The sequence below is a fragment of the Drosophila eugracilis genome, unplaced genomic scaffold (genome assembly GCF_018153835.1).
Source record: "Drosophila eugracilis isolate 14026-0451.02 unplaced genomic scaffold, ASM1815383v1 contig_1765, whole genome shotgun sequence".
NCBI lineage: Eukaryota > Metazoa > Arthropoda > Insecta > Diptera > Drosophilidae > Drosophila > Drosophila eugracilis.
Window position 1 is genome coordinate 5,414,666 of NW_024572605.1, and position 16,029 is coordinate 5,430,694.

General features: G+C 43.1%; 3 protein-coding genes across 3 annotated transcripts; 2 read left to right on the forward strand and 1 right to left on the reverse strand.

Annotated features, from left to right (window-relative positions):
- Positions 1-2,459: 2,459 nt before the first annotated feature.
- LOC108104453 (homeobox protein unplugged) lies at positions 2,460-5,907 on the forward strand. Its single transcript, XM_017210517.1, has 3 exons — positions 2,460-3,373; positions 5,147-5,397; positions 5,461-5,907. The coding sequence occupies exons 1-3, from the start codon at positions 2,554-2,556 to the stop codon at positions 5,812-5,814; spliced, it is 1,425 nt and encodes a 474-aa protein (XP_017066006.1). The 5' UTR covers positions 2,460-2,553; the 3' UTR covers positions 5,815-5,907.
- Positions 5,908-10,392: 4,485 nt separating this feature from the next.
- On the reverse strand, positions 10,393-12,961 carry LOC108104612 (N-acetylglucosamine-1-phosphotransferase subunits alpha/beta). Its single transcript, XM_017210787.2, has 3 exons — positions 12,787-12,961; positions 11,306-12,726; positions 10,393-11,245 (listed from the first exon to the last, which is right to left on the reverse strand). Exons 1-3 carry the CDS (start codon positions 12,875-12,877, stop codon positions 10,757-10,759), a joined length of 2,001 nt encoding a protein of 666 aa, XP_017066276.1. The 5' UTR covers positions 12,878-12,961; the 3' UTR covers positions 10,393-10,756.
- Positions 12,962-13,245: 284 nt separating this feature from the next.
- Positions 13,246-15,354, forward strand: LOC108104608 (V-type proton ATPase subunit S1). The gene is made up of 5 exons (XM_017210782.2): positions 13,246-13,364; positions 13,450-13,552; positions 13,625-13,727; positions 13,810-14,071; positions 14,136-15,354. The coding sequence occupies exons 2-5, from the start codon at positions 13,467-13,469 to the stop codon at positions 14,810-14,812; spliced, it is 1,128 nt and encodes a 375-aa protein (XP_017066271.1). The 5' UTR covers positions 13,246-13,364; positions 13,450-13,466; the 3' UTR covers positions 14,813-15,354.
- Positions 15,355-16,029: the final 675 nt, after the last annotated feature.

Sequence of the window (16,029 nt, forward strand, 5' to 3'; positions counted from 1 at the left end):
TTTAAATTTAATTGCTTTTGTAAAAGAACTATTTATTTATACAAGAAGTATTTAAAAGATCTGCAGGCATTTCAAATAAAATTAAGATACGCGAATTTGTATTAATGTTTATTTTAATGCAGAACTTTGATAAAAAGAATAATGGGTAATACCGAAAGTAATCGTCAATATTTGATTTTCAAGATGTATATTTCCTATTATTCCCATCATAAAAACTTTATTAATCAGCGTGAATGTTTTCCTGATGGCAGTCTATATAACTAATTCCCATGCATACCCATTAACCTATCTATTGAATATTCGATGAGTGGTCATGCAATCGAGGAACCCGTTAATTACTGAATAAACCATGCTTGCACACAAACGAGCATCGACAACTGTAATTTGCCATCAATATTCCAATTAAATTGTGTAAACAATTTGGCATAAGCCAGAGGTCCTTAATTACAGGTAGAAGGATATGGGATACGGAGGGGGTAAAATGACACAATTACGTACTAGAGTATCAGTAGCCAACCGTCGGATCCGAAGTAAGGAAGCAAATTGAGTGGGGGCGTGGCCAGTGTTGGGTAAACATCTGACAGCTATATACATATAGAAGGGTTATAGCTCCGTGTTCTGCGGTCACGGGAACACATGTTCGCCTTCACATCCCGTCGTCGAATGCCATGAAATTTTAATTTTCATTAGTCGAACGATATAATTTAGAGACCGCAGACAGCGAGCAATTCGTGGTACTTAGTTGCAGATACTTTTGTATCTCATTATACGTCTCGATAAAGCTTTAATTATTTTCGTTTTGTTCTGTGTGCGCATTTCTTTGTCACAACTATTTCAATAATGCACAACAATTTGTCAGTAAATAATTTCGAATGGTTCTCCGTCTGCGCGAAGTCAACAAAGTCAAAATTTAAAGAGAGTGCAAATACGATAGTATCTGTATCTTTTCCTTTCTGCTGACTGCAAATGGGATATGAGATTGCAGATTGGGGACTGGGAATGGGAATCGGAATGGGAATGGGAATAAGACTGGGTGTCAACAGCGCTCTGATTTATTTGAGCGCATTCAACGCTTCGTTGCATTTCGTTAATTTGCCCGTTTTCCGCTGCCAAAAGAGAATCAGCCCATCAGAAATATTTGCCCGTCTATGAGTGTTCATCCCCGCCCATCCTTGACAAACTGCCAAAATACTAAGGAAAACCCGAAGGCTTTCATCATAATCAGAAAACCAAAATTATCAACGAGCCGCATAATTATATTGTAATTTATGCCGTCGCCGAATTGGTTAAAATGTTTGCAATGTTCGATGCTCGTAAAAGATTTCAAACACTCAAACGTGACAAATGCCAATTTGTGTTCCGATCAATAGACACTTCTTCTTTTATGGCCAAAAATTTGGTCAATTACGATCAATTAAGCCATACACATGCAAATTAGTATTGCCACCTGCTGTGTGAAAAACGATAGGCATTTCAATTATGGAGGCTTATGGGGACTTTTGGGGACGGATATGAATATGCCTACAGCGGATGTAGTAAAATAATAGAGTCATCGGTATTTTATGTGAAAGTTGAAGTAACGAATGAATAAGATGTTTCCTATATTTATTTAGATATATCAAAGCTTTTTCTCAATTACTGAAAACATTTAGTAGGTATGCTTACTTATAGTTAAACAATGATATATATTCTATCCAATGGGATATACAGACCAACAAAGTCAAAACATCCTGTGAACTAATATCAATTTTTCAGAATTGATTGTTACTTTCAAATATTTATTTATATTGACTATAAACCTGATATTGAAAACCCAACCATCAGTAAGCCTACCTGATTATCTTCGGCTCCAAATAGATGCACCCAAATGGGAGTATCTCATTCAGAGATATATTTACCGCAGATATGTAACTAAATTGCAGATACAAATCGGTGAGCACACACTAGAGTGTCTGCTAATGATGCCCGACAGTCACACCCACTGGCAAACTGATGTTTGAATTTAAATTGGTCACTAATATGCCTCGCGAGAACCCCATCCTCCGGCCTCCAGAGTGCCCCTCTATTCCGGCAAGAAGCTAACGATGACGGCGCATTAATGGCAGGGCGTTCTCTTCAGCAGTCCGGCGATGTCTGATTACCGAGCGATTCGAGCAGAACGCAATTACGGAGCGGGAAAAGTGGTGCAGCGTGGCCGGGATGGGTGGGTGTAGGTGGTGGGGTAGCTCCATTGCCGGAAACTGGTTCGCTGTCCGCACCACCCGGCAATTAGCCGCCAGCCAATGGTATTGCCCCGCCAGACAGAGACACCAGCAGTTTGTCATGCGCCATATTGAAAAGTAGGAGGAGCCACAGCACATTTGTGGTGGTTGCTCAGCGGTCTCTGAATTTTGACTTGGGTGCCGTACGCGTACGTGATGTCTGCTGCAGTTTGTCAGTTGCTCGCAGATCTCTGAACGGTTCACTGCGTCGTGTCTGGTCCGGAAAACAAACAAACAAAAATTAGAAAAATAGCATTAAATATTCGGAAAAGTGACTTTTTGAGAGGGCACAATGGAACGTCCGGCCCTGCTGCAGAATGGAGAGATTGGCAACATGGATTCTTCTACAACCAGGCTGGTTAGCAAGCCATTTCCCAAGCCCTTCTCGATTGAGAGTCTGATTGCCAACCAAACACCTGCCAATACCGCACCACCATCACCGCCAGAAGAACGGGATCAGGAGCAGGAGCCAGAACAGGAGCAGGAATTGAGTGCCCGGGCCATGGTGGCCAGTTCCGCCTTGGGTCTCACCCAGTTCCCGCTGTACAATCCCTGGCTGCATGGCTATTTCGCCCAAAACCACGAGAGATTAACGCATTTAATTGCCGGCGGTTGTTACCTGCCATCCAATCCAGCTAGTCATCCGGCTTCACAGCAACAACAGCCTCAACAACCGCCGCCGCCACCACCACATGCCTTAGATAAGCAGCTTCCACCCACCTTACCGCATCCGCTTGATACGCGTTTCCTGCCTTTCAATCCCGCCGCCGCCGGAGTTGCGCCCACAGATCTGAGCTACCGGCGATTGGCTGAGCTCATGAACCAGGATTACGTCCATAGCCTAAGTGTCCATGCTCGACTGCAGCATATGGCCGCCGCCGGCAGGATCCACGAGGATCAATCAAATCCCGGCTTGGTACAGCTCCAGGAGCCATCACCTCCGCAGGCTCACTCGTCGCCAGCAAAGTCAGGAAGCCATAGTCCTGCGGAGCCGACACTGGATGTGGGCATGGACGAGGACTTTGAGTGCAGCGGTGACTCCTGCAGTGACATTAGCCTGACCATGTCCCCCAGGAACTATAACGGAGAGATGGACAAGAGCCGCAATGGAGGTGAGTACAAGAAAATGAATAACATTTGGGATGCTTTTGATTTTCTTGCGGGAATTTGATAGATAGTTTCCTTTATGTCGCTACACATTTTTTAAAGATCTTCATCTAAGCATTCAAGTACTATTTTTAAAAAAGTATTCGATTTTAATTAAGAAAAAGAGATTCAAAATCAGATTAGATGATTTCATAAGCATAGGTTTTATAAAATATGATGAAAGGTCAACTACGTAATATCAGATACCCAAATATGATCTTCTTAAAAGTTGTGGAAATTGTAAGTAAAATATCTAGCTTGTATTTTTGGAAGATTCTTCTGGAATAACTTATGTATTTTAAGGATATATAAAGCTTTATTGCTATAATACTAAAAACATTAATCACTGATCTCCGAAGTTAATTAACAAATGTTGCAAATGAAGAAAGTTATCTTTATATAAAGAAAGGACTTATTTAACTTTGATTCTTTTATTGATATTGTATTATAAAATCATCAACACAAAAATATTTAAAAATCGGCTTTAAATCGCCTTTTAAATATATTAAATTTAACAAAACTTAACTCAACCTATTAAGGATTTAGCCGCTATATGAAAACCTTTAAAAACATCTCAAGAGAATTACTTCTTGTAATATCAAATCTCAAACCCTTCCCCTTTTTGGAAACCCTGTCCAGTTTTGCGGTTACTCATTTTGTCGAGTGATGTTGTCACGGTAATTAAAATTGAAGCTGCCACGTCATAATCAAAATTAGCATAGAATGCATTAAGACCCAATGTTTGGTGTCAATCAAAGCTGTGAAAAGTTTTCATAACTCCGACTTTGGGATCCAGACCCCGAGACTCGACCACAATAGAAGAGAGACTGGAGTGCTGACGTTTTGACAATCATAACGATTTAGTTTGGTCATTCAAACGAAATGAAAATGGAAGTGGAAATGTACCACTCCCAGCCGCCACCTCACGACATCACCATAATCATCCGAAGCCTCCCGCTGCTGGGCAAAGTGTCTGAAAACAGAGCCATCAGCCGTGCCATAATCAATTTGCCAGCGAAGCTATAAAGAGCGCAACAAATTCCCGACTAATATATTCATAACTGGATCAAGTGGGGGTGTGTATTCAGGTTAAGGGAGTTACATGGGGGTGGTTATATGCCTTTGTGGGTGCTGTCAGGAAAACTGAGGGGATCAAACACGCAGATAAATCAGTGACAGCGGGCACTTTTGAAGCGTGTAAGTGTTAAAAAACCGCTTAACCGTGTACTTAAAACTAACAGGATCTGGAGGGGGAAAGGTTGTACATCTTGCTGTGGAGTGTCACCCTCCTCGAATGGAGCATTTAGCTTTCACGCTCAACTTGTGTCCATCCAAAACAAACAGATTAAGTTTCGAGTATTCGTGATGACTTCCCATCTCTTCTGGGAAGGGGGCAAGCCTTCAGACACATGTATCCAGTTATAAATAAATATGTTTGCCACAAGTTATGGCACGGGCCATTTGCGCCAGAAGTCCGAACTCGTTAGGGGCCCATTAATGGACATCTTGAAGAGAGTGTCTTGAGCCCGAGGAGAATCAGTCAGGATGTGGGCTGGACCGAGGCAACATTATTTAACGCAATGTGCTAGATTGACTCTGAAGTGAAGAGACAAACTAAACAGATGATATTGGGTATCTCAGGGATTAACTTGTTATAAACTTCATTACTCTATGAAAATATTCTGTACATTTAATAAAAGTTAAGTTAAATATTAATGCATCCTTCATACCTCTTCCAGCATATACCAATTCGGATAGTGAGGATTGCAGTGATGACGAAGGAGCACATTCTCGGCATGAGGGTGGCGGTTTGGGTGGCAAGGACTCGCAGGGTAACGGTTCTAGTTCCAGCTCCAAGTCCCGTCGCCGGCGTACAGCCTTTACATCGGAGCAGTTGCTGGAACTCGAGCGGGAGTTCCATGCCAAGAAGTATCTTAGCCTCACGGAGCGTAGTCAAATAGCCACCAGTCTGAAATTAAGCGAAGTTCAGGTGAGTTAGTTAAAATAATTAATGAAAGGAAAACCTAAGTTAATAATAAATCTTACCCAATAGGTGAAAATCTGGTTCCAAAATCGACGAGCCAAGTGGAAAAGGGTCAAGGCTGGACTTACGTCGCATGGCTTGGGTAGGAATGGCAGCACCAGTGGCACCAAGATCGTGGTGCCCATCCCAGTGCATGTTAACCGTTTTGCCGTACGATCCCAGCACCAGCAGCTGGAGAAGATGTGCCTCAGTGGACCGAAGCCGGATCTGCGCAAGAAGCTCTCGGCAGAGGCGATCGGAGGGTTTGAGAAGTTCAGTGGAGCTACAAATGCCCCGCCGCCAGCAGGTGGAACTGTGGGACTGGGAGTGGGGGTAGGTTTGGGCGTATCCACACCTCTCTCCCTTGCCAGAAGTATCTATTGATAGAGTTGGGCTGCCAAGACATGCGAGTGTAAATACCTAATGAGGCAGTTCAGCTGCAAACGGAGTTTTCTTTTTGTAAATAAACGAACAAAAAATCAAATTCAAATCTAAGTGTATTCTTGTTAAAAGTCTTAAGACTTCCAAAAGAAATTTCTTAAAATATTGAACTTAAAATTGGTTATGCCGGGTGACTTAGATTGATGTTGTCATGAGACACACTGAGAACCTAGTATTGGTAATATATCCTTTGTGCAACTGACCACATGAAAGGACATAAATCGTCCTGGCGTAAAAACACGCCCAGCTAAGAAGCGGAAGTCGAATGCCTCCAGGAGCCACTTAAGGGACCCCGGGCACAAATCTCGCCTCGATGTCAATTGGAACAATTAAACTGCCAATTTGTGCGATTAAGCACGGCCCAAAGTGGCCGTTTGGAGTGTCGAAAATCGAGCGTTGCAGTTCGAGTTCGGGTCGATTTATCTGTGACTAATTTTTGTAATTTAACGCACCAAATTGTCACGAAATGAGAGTCAGAGAAAGGATACCCTAATGTCCTGTGAGAAAAAGAGCGAGAGAGATGACAAGCAATCACTCCAGGTGTCTCACGTGTCACGCCTCTTTGCCAGACTGGAATCCTGAATGCAGGACTCTCTTCCCTTTGCCTCATGACTTATTAGCAAGCGGGAATCTCCCTGCCATTGTGTGTGAGTTTTTAATTGCATTAGCGACTTATTGGCTGCCTCCTGACTTTTGTTTGTTGTAACTCCCCTGTTCGCCCCTCTCCGCCTCTCAACTGCCTAATTGTACTAAACTGAAAGGGCAAAAAAAAACCACCCCAGGATATGGGAATCGAACTGGGAACAGGCCCTATACGGTATCACCCTCGTGTTTCGTCCTCGCAGCTTTATGTTGGGACACGCCTCCAAGCATGGGTTTTTATTATTGTAACACTTTGCAGGCAATTTGCTGCCGGCTGCGGGATTGCGGAGCGATGTTCTTTTGGAATCTAAATTCGGAAGCTGAAAGTCGAGAGATGGAAGCTGGCTTTGCGGCAAATGAACAAAGTGCGGCAGGATCGAGGTTCGGCTATGGTGGTTCAGGAAATGAGCTACAAAGAAGTAAGGATGTTATGGATATGGGATATACGAATAAAAAGATGCTAAAGTAGAAGAGTAACTCCTATGTTTAATGAGGTTGTTTTACTACCATTTAGTAATTCATAAATGAAATATAATATTAATATACTTGCTTATCCTTTATTTCTGTAGTGCATTCGCAATTCGTGACAACCAAACCGCCATGTCGACATTAGGAATATCATCAGCCACCGCTGATTGCTTCTATGTAGTTCCATCATGTATAGTACATTTTGCCTTTGTTGTAAATTATATTGCCATTAATTACGTGCGGATTTGTGTCGCCCAGAGCAACCTAAAGGCAGCGCGTTAAAAATCACTTTAAAATCATTAAAAAAATGGTAGGAAGTTTGCGGCCGTTGGCGAGGGTAGAGATTCAAATCCGGATCCTGTTAGCAGCAAAAGGGGGTCATAGTTGAATGCAGGGCTCTAAACGGACGCTCATAAATCAAGACAGAAATGCGCGCTGTCATAATTTGTCATAAGGCCGTGGACACGCCCACTTTTAAAAAACACACATGTGGCGGAGAGGAGTTCTCCGGGCTTCGCTTGGTTTGGCGGCAAGTTTGTTGCCATGGCGATCAACGGACTTTACAGGCCTTCAAAGGCACCGAGGACGACTCATTAAAGTGCACTTGTCAACGGCCCAAGACAGCGGGAATATCTCCATGAATTAACTGCCCATGAATTGGCTGCCACTCATCAACAATCAGCGGCAATCAGCAATGTAAACGGCTTGTAAGCAAAGGGGGTGGTACTTTCGGGGGTACAGGTATCCAGGGTGTGGAGGGGGTACTACTGGCATTGCCATGCGATCTGTCAGTCCCCCGAAAGACGGACGGTCGGGCACCCACAGCTACTCCGCCAGTTGAAATTCCGCCGAAGAGAGAATCAACAAAAAAATCAAAACGAAAATGCATTCACGCACCTGAATCCCTAATCAGTGGACAGCGATGACGATCCGTCAGGGTGGACAGGCGGCAGCTACCGGCGGCAATGCATTTGGTTGTTGGCTTTTGGGAACGAGTCAGATCGAATCGGTAGCAGGTGGGGTATATTAGAACGATTGGTCCAATAAACCATTTTTTGTTAGAATAAGAAAATACATCTATCCAACCTTTCATATCAGATAGTCTTCAAAGATTTATAGATTTATTTTCATAATTTCTAGGGTATTTTAGAGTACGATCCCCTGCACCTACTACTGCACTCTCATTGGTTTTCGTTTTGTTTGGTGAATTAATTAATTACCATTTTATGATTTTATTAATTTCCAAAACCGAAACATAAAGCATGCAAGCGGCGGCCGTTCTTGCTGTCGCCCCATCTACCTCCTCCTTCACTCTCACCAAAGCCCCTCTCCATGGGGCAGTGTCGCCGTTTTCTGTCCGCCGATGCCCATCGCCGTCCGTCCGTATTCCAATTCCCATGGCTTATGGGCACGTATCGGTGAGCTCGTAATAATAATGAATGTAAATTGCCGCAAAGAACGATTTAATGACTTAATTCTTTATTTATACTGCATTTTCATATATGTCGTTGCAGTCACGCCCCCCCTGTTCTCACCCTCTTCTTTTGGGGGCGGGAGTTATTCAAACAATTTGATAATGATTATTACTATATGCAGTGACCAACAAATCAAAGTGCCGACCGCATGAATAATGCAATAAAGAATAAGTGGAATAATGCATTTTGAAAATATTATTAGAATGCATATTTGAATTGATCAATTTTCAAAAGACTTTTTGCGGCTACTTTCTGGTCACGAAGGAAGCCGTTTGTCAAAATTTTGTCCAACGATTTCGTGTGTACCAGCCAATTAAATATAAATATATTACACCCATCTAACCCCTTTCCCAAGAAAGCTAAACGTTTCGGTGGAAAATATTAGAAACGGGTGTCCAAATGTCTGGGATTCGGTCAAAGCGTCGGCACTTCTGAGGATTTGGTGATGGAGTGGGTTCTGGATAGGTTGCGATCGATTGAATCTGATGGGAATTGAGAAAGGAAGTTCTCATTGAAGATCGGATAGGGGGTTTGGTAAAGAAATTCAATAAAAAACTAAAACGTTTTACAAACCAACCATATACTAACTACGACGAAAAGGATATAAACACTTCCTTCGTTCTAAATCACACAGATACATTCTGATCCCACACACATAGAGATTCTTATGTTTTTATCTTTTGCATAATTTGGCATAACGATCCGGCATTAATCAAAGGACAATCCTCTGACAACCCACAATCACTTCCGCTCTGTGGTAGACCACATAAAACCAAGAATCGAGATTATGGAACACCATAAGCCATAATAAACCAAATTGTGGCGTGTGCACGTATTTCAGGTCTGGATCCGAGAATCTGGGTGGCCCTACTAGAGATCATTTAGAATGAGTTACGAGGCCAGAATGCTATGGCCTACGTGTCCTGTATATAGGGACACGTTTATGGGGCCCGTAGAACTCAGAACACACGTGCAGATAATTGATAAAAGATTGGATCAGATAAGATCCGTGCTGCTGTTTTGGGTAATTGATATTCTTGTCCATCGATAGTCGCAATAGGGGGATGGCAGACATCCCGCTGAGCCACTTCGATATAGTAATCTGACCCCTGATTTTCCGTCCAGTGGTATAAAAAACGGCGGACGCAATTTATGCCACAGCATCCGTATAGGTTACACCCACTATTTCCCCATCTTCATGTGCTTTTCATGAGTTGGCAAAATAAAACGGCAAATCCAATGAAGGCAGAATAATAAAAAAACGAAGATGTTCCGCTCGCAAAAAGAGCAAATCATCATCATATGTACAAGACATTGGGGAGCTATCGCCCAGGCTTATGCCACGCCCCAAAAAGGGGACCACGGAGACCCGTGTCAGTCTGTCTGGACTCGCTCCAGTTCCGCCCACCGACTTCCGGCCCGTAAAATGCGGAGTCTGGGTTTTTTGTGACCATAATTCCAACTATACTGCAAGGGAGTTGGATGGTGAGTGGGTGGCTCTCGTCCGTAATTATAAACCACCCACTGGCCCTTGGCCGTAAGCGTAAAAAACCGACCGAAAATGTGATGACGTAGTTAGTGTTTGCGAGCCACCAGTGAATTGTTTGGCAACGCCCACCGCTCAGCGGGTGGTCAAATTTTGCGGTAATCATCGACGCGCGAGGGAATCCGGAATCCAAAGTCCTGACTCCGGAACTGATGCTAAGTGCTGCCAGCAATCTGTAGTTTTGGATAGCAGCCAACCAATAAACATAAAAAAAACTAATTTAATAAAACGTCTATATGCGAATGTTTGCAATTTCCAGAGCAGCGGAAATCAATAGAAATTGTATATTTTCCTTAGAATAAAGAGCATATGGAAATTCGTAAGACAAATCATGGATAGACATTATCATATTTAATAGAAATTATTTGACATATTTAAAACAAAAATATATGTTTGAACTAAGAAAAGGTAACACTTTAATTGATATTTGTCATCTTGGAGAATTCATACCATCATACATAGCTTAGAATTAAAAGCTATTGACGATCAGTACAAGAAACTTAAATATTATTTAATTCAACCTAAACAGTTTTACTGCAGCAGAATATTCTAGAAAATTTCACTACGAATTCACTCTTAATGACTAATCTTAATAGTAGCGTCTAACATGCATTTAAGAACTAGAAAAATAGCCTACACATGGCCTACAACTAGATTTGACTATGATCGCTTGCAGAAATGGCCAATTTACATAAATGTTCACAACATATCACAACATTGTAGAATATAGAACAAAACATCTAGAAGTTTAATCCTACAAACGCTGCACACACCGCCTTACGAACTTGGCCTTGTGGTTGCACATAAAACGCAGCAGACAGATGACCAGTAACAAACTCACTCCATATCCAACTACCAGAACGGCCCGCTTCCTTCGCTTCCAGCGCTGATAGTCCCGCCAGGTTGCGTAACGATTACGGAATTGCGGCGGAAGCTCAAACTTGCTGCGCCGCGGGAAGAAAGATAGGTAAAAATCTTCTAGCAGGTGGCGCACCATCTCGTTGTCCTCGCTTCTATTGGCATCCAGATTGTCGTTGATGCAGTTGAACTTGCGCGGATTTCGACGCAATCTATCAAGGGATTCCACCACTTCTGTGAGATTCGAGGTGAGCATCATAAAGTTGCTGTGCGAGGCTCTCTTAGGGCTGACATGGTAGTGATATTTGGGTCGGACAGCAAAGTTAGCCGCCAAAGCTTCAGCCAACAAGGGACATCGCACTACTAAGTCCCTGGTAATAGTGGGCTAATTTAAAAATAGTAATGTGTTAGTGAGGTTTTTTTTAAATGACTTAGAGGTACTAACCAAATTAGAATCTTCATATCGCTCGTACACCAGCGTAGAATGTTCAACAGCATCAACTTTTAAATGCAAGCCCAGATTTCTAGTGCAGTTCTGAATCACTTCCTCGAAGTAACGCATGGCTGACCAATCGAGTGGCGGTGGATAGATGCGTGTGAGAAAGGTTCGTACCTCTCGATCCGACCAGGTTGCCGAGCCATCCGTGTCGAACTCATCAAAGATCTCCTCCACACCCATTACCTTTGTTTCGCTCATGAGGAAGGAATAATAAGCAAAGGCAAACTGCAAGTCCGTGGGGGCCCGAAAACGTTGTAGGGCAGTGTTAAGGACTTGCTGGCGGAAACGCCTGTGCATTGCCTCCACAATATTCTTTTCTATTAAGAAGCCTACATGCGCTAGGACATGGCGTGCCTTGAAGCCATAGGCTCGATTTAGCAACATATTGGTGGCAATCAGCGAGTGTGAATAGATGTCAGTAGATGATTTGAAGTCCTCTTTGTGGAGTGTATGGCGTTGGGTTGTCAACGGCTCGGAGCTCGTCGCCTCTGGTTCAGGATTCAATGACATCAATTTAGCCTTGTTAAAGCGCTCCACAATACGCCGGAGTTCTTTAAGCGTGGACACATTACGGTGGCGCATCACATCTTTAAAGTTAGCGGAGCTTTGTTTAAAAAGTTTTTGAAGCCCCATGTGAGGGAAGCGGTGGACCGTGGTTTTTAGAACAACGGCAGGTTCCACATCGAGCGCTTCATGGCTTTGTGGTAAGACGTGGGCTTCATCCGCTGGCCCAGTTTCGCTGCAGTCTCCTCCATCAAATTGGCAGGCGTCGATGTTGCAGTGCCGATCGCATGCCCCATCGCCTATGTAGGTCCATGGGCAGTCCAACGCGCAGTCTGGCACCATCCAGGCCTGGTAGACCCGTACTCCTTCAGCCTCTGTATAAAGATCCTCTGGGAACAGCGGTGCCCCCAGGAATATATCGTCGTTGAGGTAAAGAAACCTTTTGGACAGCTTTGGTATGCGGTGCAGGAATGTTTCGATGGCCGCACTGGAGAAGGTAGGAAGCTGCGTGGGGTCGGGAGCCAAAACTTCGTGCGGCACCACCGTAACCTTTTCGTAGCTGAGATCCAACCAATTGGGAATCTGTCCATTGGTCACTATGTAGACATGTCTGATCCAGCTGGCGTGCTTCTCCAGGGATCTTAAAGAGTACCGGAGCTCATTTTTGTCATCGAACCGCGATGGATCGTATTTGGAATCGAAACGAAGGATGGACTCAATAAAGCTGGGATCGGATCCATTGACCCAAGTGTAAACAGCGTCGATGGCATTGCAGGAGCTGCTAAAACCGCCGGTTTGAAACTCCTCCGATCCGGATAAATAGTTGGCAGTTACCCAAATCACCAGACAAATTCCACCAATTACTGGATTTGAGTATTCCTTAATTTAGTTAAGTAATAGGAAGGGTATGTGGAGCAACTTACCCATGAGTAACTGCAGCTTCCTGCGTGACTGCAGTCGAAATTTTTCTATGGCTCGCCTCATCCTTCGCGGCCAGCGGCGCCGAAGGCGCATTCCTCAGGTCCTTAAATGGCACATTTCATACATAATTCCCGCAGTAAAAACAATAACATAAAAAGTTTGTTTTTATTGAGGATAGTGTGGCCGCAGCGCGACTTGATAAAATTATCAAAGAATACCAGGTTTATGGAGTTCAGGTTCCACCAATTGGAAAAGGTATATGTCACGACTAAGTGAATATCACACCCTTGTTTGAATTATGGTATATACCGATTATTTCAAATTAATTTAAGGTAATTATTAAAGTAAGTATGATATTAATATCAAAACACTTTATATAACATGCTATAAACATTGCAATTAATTTTTTAGTATTTTTCTAATCTCATATTTTTAACCCGATTTGACAACACTACGGTCAGCTGGTGTACATCACATGACCGTCATAAGGTTTTTTTCTCACTGGAATAGGCGACGTCGTGCAAGGCAAAGCGAAAATTTTCACCACCATTTTTCGTTTGTAGTTTCAGTTCACTTTTCGGTTGGTTTCTAGTGCCTCTTGTGTTCTCCTTGGTTCTTAACTTATGAGTTCTTTGTTTTCCTTTGTTTTTATAAAACCCTCGAAGTAAGCGAATCCAGCGAGATGTTGTGGAAATCGCTGATTGCGTTGTGCGTCATTGGGGCTGCCTTGGCGGAGCAAACGCCCGTGTTTCTGTGGGGAGCCAACAGGTGGGTATTGCAAATGCGATCTCACCAGTTGAATGTGTAATAAATTCGAATATCTTATTATCATTATATTAGTGCGGCGAAGCCCTCCCTGAAGACGGTCCCCCAGGCGGAGTTTGCTAAGCAGTTAGCAACGTTGCTGGAAGATCACATGGTTGTGGCCTTCGAGGAAAATGGCGTAAGTGCTTGCTTACATATGTCAATAGAAGATAACTTAACCGGTGAAACTTTTCGATTCCTACAATAATGAAATATAATAGCTGAGCAGCAAAGACTTCCTGTGCTCTAACTCCCAGTCGCAGTCCTGTTACGCTCAGCTGCAAGGAGTGAGTCCCAAGACTTACTACACCAGCGTGGAGAATCCCTCAGAGGCACTCCGTTCGGTCGCTGCCAAGCGGGAGCACAATTCCATCGATGCAAGCGGAAAGTTGACCACCCCAGCCAAGTGCTCCGTAGGCACGGCCCTCTTTGTGAGCTTTGAGGATTCTGCAGAGAGCCGAGAGTCCAGCCTGGAGTCACATGGTGGGTAATACCAAAAACAGCAAATTTGACACACTTAAGTTACTATGTTTAAAATAATTTTCAGATGCCGCCATTGCCGCTATCAGCAAGCAGTTCGATTGCAAGGTGGCTTATCTATACCTGGCCACCCCTTCAACTTCTCCTGTGGTGCAGCGTCGCACCCGCCGTGACACAGCCGCCACCACCGGCGGTATCATGTGGTCGAACAAAACGTTTCAGATCTTCTACACCGATTTGCTCTACAACGGCAATTCCATTCCGAGAACCGGAATGTCGGTCCAAATCAGCTCGGCCACTCAGTTTTCCGTTATTCTTAAGGGAGATAAGGACATCACCTTTGACGTTCTATATGATGGTGGATACTTTAGCCTGAGCAATTTGGCTTACGACGGCAGCACCTTCCGCTCCAGCGGTGTAAATGCCCCCACCACGTTCTCCTACTCGTGCGGAAACCTCACCCTCGACTCCAATGCCGTGAATAACATGTACAACACCCTGAGCTTCAAGTCCCTGCAACTGCAGGCTCCATTCGATGACAGCTACCAGGCAAACTTTGCTTTTGGTGACTCCTGGGATTGTGTAGGCTTCGTGACGCCCGGAATTCTAATGGGACTGTTTGTGGTCGCCTTACTGTTGGTCATCATGTTCCTTGGCGTCTGTTGGATGATGGATATCAACACGATGGACCGCTTCGACGATCCCAAGGGCAAGACTATCACCATCAATGCCGCTGCTGATTAAACGGCTAGCTAGCTTCATTAATTCACTCCTTATTTGATTGTTCAATACGCACTCAATATTCATTCCTCTATTCCTTCAGTCTATCTACATATATTTGTAAACGTTTCAATACTTAATACCGTAACCATATAACACATAACCGGGAAATTAGTACTCACAATTTGTATCATATCTGTAATTTTTGCCGGCAAAGATCAGTTGACGCCCAGCATCAAAGTGCCACTGGTTTTTGTCGCCGAAAATTGTCTGAGGTTTTGCTTGCACCGACTTGGCATCCAGTATTTCATTTAGTATAGCCCCTAAATGTCGTAAATCGAAGGAATTATAAAAAGACGCACACGTGTGTGTGTACGATTGTGTGTATGTGTGAGTGCCCATAGGCAGTAAATCTAATCTTTAATATATCTAAGTGTTTTATAGTTTCTTGTTTGGCGCAAATATGCGAGACTAATTTATGCCTCTGTATGATAGTTTGTCATTTGTGCAACCCTCCTGTTCGCAGGCCCAACGAAAATAAAGTTTTTTTTCAATTGTGTTACAAATGAAAAGTTTTTATTAAAGAAAAGTCGATGGTTTGATACTCTTTCAGAATGATTTCTGAGACATTACAATTTATGACATTGAAAATAAGATAATGGTAATGAACAATATCTGTAAATAAACCAGCCAGCATTGGAGAATGTAAAATAACATAAAAGCAACGTAAAAGTCGATGAAAAGTCAAATAGTTCTAGATATCTATTTCAATTCCGTGATCCCAACTTTAGATAGAAATTGGTAAGATAATTGGCCATATCTATTTGACAATAATAAGCTTAAAATATTATTATATGTAATTTGGGGCGGGATGTACTTATAATATCACGTAGGCGATAAGACTCATTTATTGGCTGGTATCCAAATAGTTGATAACAACTTTTTGTGTAGCTTGTTTTGGAAACAATTTCAATTGAATTCTCTGGTCTTGTAGGGCGTAAAAAGTCATGGAAACAAATCAAAAGTTTAATGGAAATTTATTGGGTTGCATCGATGGGATTTTCGAGAGATAGAGATACTCACACCGCTCTTCGGTTGAAACTTGAAGTTGAAACTTTCCAAACTGCAGCAAAGGAAACCCATTTCCCCGGCTTTCATTAAGTTGCTTAGCTGGAGTGGCAAAAAGCATTGTTTATGACATTTTAATCTCTTGTTTATCCGCTTGACTTTTCCACTTGCCT